Source organism: Nematolebias whitei, chromosome 7 (assembly GCF_014905685.2).
Source record: "Nematolebias whitei isolate Nwh7 chromosome 7, NemWhi1, whole genome shotgun sequence".
NCBI classification, from domain to species: domain Eukaryota; kingdom Metazoa; phylum Chordata; class Actinopteri; order Cyprinodontiformes; family Rivulidae; genus Nematolebias; species Nematolebias whitei.
In genome coordinates, this window is record NC_056504.1 from 2666037 (window position 1) to 2671730 (window position 5694).

The following is a 5694-nucleotide window of genomic DNA, read 5'->3' on the forward strand; positions in this document are numbered from 1 at the left end:
AACGTCTGAACAACGGTGACCCCGAACGTCTGAACAACGGTGACCCCAACCGTCTGAACAACGGTGACCCCAACCGTCTGAACAACGGTGACCCCAACCGTCTGAGCAACGGTGACCCCAACCGTCTGAGCAACGGTGACCCCAACCGTCTGAGCAACGGTGACCCCAACCGTCTGAGCAGTGGTGACCCCAACCGTCTGAACAGTGGTGACCCCAAACATCTGAACAGTGGTGACCCCAAACATCTGAACATGTTTTCGAACAAGGACTCTCCAGATGTTGAAGTTGCTCCTCCATCAGTGTTTTCAGACCCAGCTTTTTGCGGTTCCACCGCCATCTGCTGGGTCTGCTGCAGGACCCACCAAGCACCAACAAGTACAGTGTGCTCAAGGAGAACCTGCTGCGGCTTTACCAACTGTCAGACGTGGAGCGGGCTGACAGTGTGTTGTCCCTGAGTGGCTTGGGGGATCGCAAGCCCTCCGAGCTGATGCTGGCGTTACTTGCTTCGGGTGATCCAACATTTTTCAGTCAGGTCATCTGGACAGTTTCTTTGTTTGTGCTGAAACGTTTTGCCTTCCATCCAGAAGGCTTCATCAGTCAAGGAAACGCACAACACAAAACTGATTCTTCCCCCAACATCTTACTCCAAAGTGGAACAAACCAGTTCTGCTTGTGATAAGATGGTCTCTTTGGTACGCCCCCTCCTCCATTGCTGGCCTTCTTCCTTATTCAGAGTCAGAGTCAGAGTTTCTTTATTGTCATTCGCACCTCATGTGGTACATGTGGTGGAGCGAAATTATGTACACAGGGTCCCAGTTACATCCAACAATAAAATGTATAAGAAAAACAGTAATAACATTCAAGATATGAACTAAGAAAAACATCAACTAAATATACACTAAGCACTCATAACATAAAACATTGAACATCAGCACAAACATGAACATGAGTCTGTGAGCAGATGTGCACGCATGAACACATCAACATTGAAACAGATCAGCAGCAACATGAAACAGATCAGCAGCAACATGATATGGTTATTCACAGTGATTATTCTAGTTAGAGATTCATGAGTCTAACAGCCTCAGGGTAGAAGCTGTTCCTCAGTCTAGTGGTTCTACACTTAATGCTCCTTAACCTCCTTCCTGAGGGGAGTGGGGCAAAAAGTGTGTGTGCTGGGTGGGTGGGGTCCTTCATGATGCAGGTTGACAGTCTTGTCAAACTGGTTGAAAACAACAAAGTTGTTTTGTTGCTTCAGGGGATTCTTCCTTCCTTTTTAATGCACCTGTTTCTTTGCCCGGGCAAATAAATAATATCATGATATGCAAATTTCATGACGTAATACGTCAGGGCGCCCCGCCCCGTTAACAGAACCGAGCGCACTGAACAACTACACCGAATTTTGCGCCCCCCCCCCCCCCCCCACCTGTCTGTACTGGTGTGATGCTAATTAGCTGCGTGCAATACTGGCTAGCTAAAATGCTACAAACAAATAACGCGTGGCTCAGCTGTCTCTCCATCCCCCCGCTCTAAACTACCGGTACAAACACGCACAGGTCTGTCTCTTAGTTCCACAGTCCATGGAGCAAAATGATCAGAGACGGAGTCATGTGATCAGAGACAGAGTCATGTGATCAGAGACAGAGTCATGTGATCAGGGTCATGTGATCAGAGACAGAGTCATGTGATCAGAGTCATGTGATCAGAGACGGAGTCATGTGATCAGAGACGGAGTCATGTGATCGGAGTCATGTGATCAGAGTCATGTGATCAGAGTCATGTGATCAGAGTCATGTGATCAGAGAAATGAATCATTCCTGCAGGAACAGATGAAGCTCCTCAAGCTTCAGGGTCAGATGAAGACACCTTGTTACAACTTCTGGAAGTTACAGCTCATTTAAAGAAATGTATTTTGTTGTTACATTTATGATCAACAGATCTTAAGCTTTAATTTATTTAGTTATTTTAGGAAACTGCACCTGCACTTCAGTTTTTGTGGTGGATTTATTGATCTATGTTTTGTGCAGACTGTTTCAATCTAAATAACAGAAGGATCTTTTTATTGTTATACTTTTAGACTGAATACTAAATAAAGTAATTTCAGTAAAATTACCCCTTGTTTTTTTTATCTTTTATTTTATAACATGTTAATCTTGTCAAATAAATAACTGTGATTTCAGTTTTTTTATGTTGTGAAATTTATTGTTATTGTCAGAATGCTGTGAAATATGATGATATTATATTTGAGCAATATCGCCCACCCCATTAAGTATTTCATTTATGTATTTATTTGGTGTGTGTTTTACACCTGTAATGGGTTTCACAAGTTGTGTTTTTGGTGTTTGTGACATTCTGTGTGTTCGGGGGGGGGGGTCACTGATGAATATATTTCACGTGCTCTTGTTGTGAAAGGGACAGAATATAAACGAGCGGATCAACGGTTTTATTTCATTCGTTTCTTCTGAGCTTTATGTTGGAAGACATCGAGAATAAATTGAGACTCAAAATATTTTGGTCTGTGGGAGGAAACCGGAGCACCCGGAGAAAACCCACGCATGCACGGAGAGAACATGCAAACTCCACCCAGGAAGGTTCTCGGCCAGGTTTTGAACTGGCAACCTTCTTGCTGAGAGGCAACAGCTCTACCAACTGCACCATAATCAGAAATTGTTTTTTCTTATTTTTTAATGGATGTTTTTCACTTTTTTCACAGGCCATCCCACATTCCTTCTGGGGGCCCTCCCCCTCCCCTTCCCCCCATCCTCAGGCAACCCCCCTGTCCTGTTGGGATCATCCCCTACCTTTTCTCTCCTGTCCCCCTCGACATCAAACCATCTTGTGCAGTAGAATCTCTCCCACCATCTCTGCCAAGCTGTCCGACATGTCAGGACCCGTGCCAAGCCGGGCACGAGTGTACACGGAGGTCAACACTCACCGGCCCAGAGAGTACTGGGACTACGAGTCCCATGTAGTTGAATGGGGGTAAACATTTTGGTGGCATCAGCTTTCTCATTCTGTCCGACAGCTCTTCAAGCGACATCAAGTTTTCCTTTTTCTTCCTTTTAAAGAAACCAGGACGACTTCCAGCTCGTGCGCAAGTTGGGACGTGGGAAGTACAGTGAAGTGTTTGAAGCCATTAACATTACTAATAACGAGAAGGTTGTGGTTAAGATCCTGAAGGTACGGCTACATCATGACCTAAACATGGCACCTCTTTAAAGGATTGAACATCTTCAATGTCATTGACTGAAAATGATTTTATTTATTTATTTTTTACTTTAGCCTGTGAAAAAGAAGAAAATCAAGCGTGAGATCAAGATTTTGGAAAATCTGCGTGGAGGTCCTAACATAATCTCCCTCATTGATATCGTAAAAGATCCTGTAGTAAGTACCATCTTGGAGTATTTATTTTAAAGTTATTTTTGATTGAACTTAGACTTGTTTTAAAATGAATAAGTAAACTGTTGTAAGGTTCTGAAGTGTGACTGCTGTACCGATAGCGCGGCGATCCTTCCACCTGTGCCAGCTTGTTGATTTCTCTCGGTCTTGGCGGTTATGTTTTTGTAAGTACTCTGGTAATATTAGCCAGCCGATGCCTTGTGCTCGTAGCGTTACATTAGTGTGTCTGGGCTCTCCCTAAAAACACGTCATCGTAACTCAAAGATGATGAGGGGGTAAATTAAAAAGGTACAAATATCATTAAACACAAATTTTAAACACAAAAGTTAATGTGTACGGGACCAATGACTGGAGTTGAACACAGAAGTAGGTATTTGAGCACGTAGTGCCCGTTTTATGCGTGCACGTTAGTAACTAAAAGGGTAAATTCCTGAGCAGGAGCAGCGTCATTGTGTCCACAGCAACACCTACTGGTGTGGAGGGGGACTGCAGTGCACGCCCAACGTCTGCTGCATCACTTCCAATTCTCCGTCCACATTCAACAGCTATGACTGTAAATAATAGGTGCTGATTTAAAGTAAGAAATACTTGTTCAATCTACTCTGTACATTGATTGAAGGGTTTGACTGTTAACATTAAATATCTAATAATAATAATAGTAATATATTAGATATATGAACGCCTTAGAAACACCTAAACACCATTTTACAATCCTGGGGAGAGCTCTGTCGTAGACCCCGTCCCCCCAGCAAAGATTAGTTAGTCGCCCAAACAACACGTGGTCATGTTGTTAAACGAAGCCAAGTCTCATTAAGCTGCACCTCACGGCTGTTTGCTTCTGCTTTTCTGTTTAAATGACAAACATCTAGAATTGGAAAACTTCAAAGTAATACATAGAAAATCAGATGTTGTTTTACTGGCTCACTCAGTCCAGGTGTCTTACATTAACATTTAAATGTCACATTGGATTTCATCAAGCTCAGTTTATCAATAGTTTATCAATAAAACTACAGTGTTGCCGATCTGTAGAGCGCACCCGAATATACGCCGCACACACTAAATAAAATGAAAACACTATTTTGTACATAAATAAGCTGTGCTTGTCCTGTGCACTAAAACCACTAACGTCTTCTTCAGTGTCAGAGTTGAACGCCTCCAGAAAAACCTCATCACTCACGTCCCCCTTGTCGCTTGAGACGCAACTTTCTCTGGAGCTGTCCTCTTCACCGTGCACGAGTCCGGCTTTTCAAAACCTCTTGATGATGCTGGGTGTTTGTACACTGCTCCACGCTGTCAGGATCCACTGCAAACTTGAACGAAAGTTGCCTCGTGCATGCAGACAGTTTTAGTGAACGGCTTCTTGTCCCACTCAGTTCGCAGTACCACTTTAAATGCACGATTCACACTGATGTTCAGTGGCTGCGAACACTTCGGTGCTCTGAAACATCAACCAAAGAACAGAGACCTCTCAGCTGCATCCATCCATCCAGCCATCCATCCGTCCGTCCGTCCGTCCATCCATCCATCCATCCATCCATCCACTTTACCTGCTTCTGCCTTTTTGGGTCACAGGGGTCATTGGTGTCCATGTCCAGCCGTCACTGTGCGAGAGGCGGGGGACACCCATGACAGGTCTCCAGTCCATCACAGAGACAAACAAGACAAACAACCATTCACTCTCTCACTCACACCTAGGGACAATTTAAAGTTATCAATCAGCCTAACATGCATGTTTTTGGTCTGTGGGAGGAAACTGGAATACCTGGAGAAAACCAACGCATGCATGGAGAGAACATGCAAACTCCACCCAGAAAGGCCCCTGGACCGGGATTTGAACTGGCGACCTTCTCGCAGAGAGGCAGCAGCTCTACATATTTTTTTCTTCTTTCAGCTGCTCCCTTCTTCAGGGGTTGACACAGTGAACTAAGTCGCATGAAGACAACCACAGACCACCGAGCTACCACAGCCCTCTGTGTAGAGCAGAGAGCTGCTATCTAGGGGAGCAGATGGTGGGGGTTAAGGGCCTTGCACAGGGGCCCAGAGTGACGACACCTGGGTTAAAATCAAATCTCAGGAAGTCCAACATTTTACTGACCACATCAACTCTGTGGATAAATACATCAAGTTCACACGAGAAGATGTAAAAAATGGCAGGTTGGCTTTCTTGGACTGTGAGGTCTCAGTCTCTGATAGAGGACATTTGCAAACTGAGGTGTACCACAAACCCACCCACACAGACCAGTATTTGCAGTTTGACTCCCATCACCCTTTGGAGCACAAGTTAGGAGTCATCAG

At 44.5% G+C, this 5694-nt stretch overlaps 1 protein-coding gene across 1 annotated transcript in view; it reads left to right on the forward strand.

Annotated features, from left to right (window-relative positions):
- The window catches only part of LOC119412092 (casein kinase II subunit alpha-like), a 64343-nt gene that overhangs the window by 1065 nt on the left and 57584 nt on the right, over window positions 1-5694 (forward strand). The window contains exons 2-4 of the mRNA XM_037679068.1: window positions 2714-2982; window positions 3069-3180; window positions 3283-3384. Of these exons, the coding sequence (XP_037534996.1) occupies window positions 2882-2982; window positions 3069-3180; window positions 3283-3384 (315 nt within the window). The 5' untranslated portion in view covers window positions 2714-2881. The remainder of the gene's footprint in view (window positions 1-2713; window positions 2983-3068; window positions 3181-3282; window positions 3385-5694) is intronic.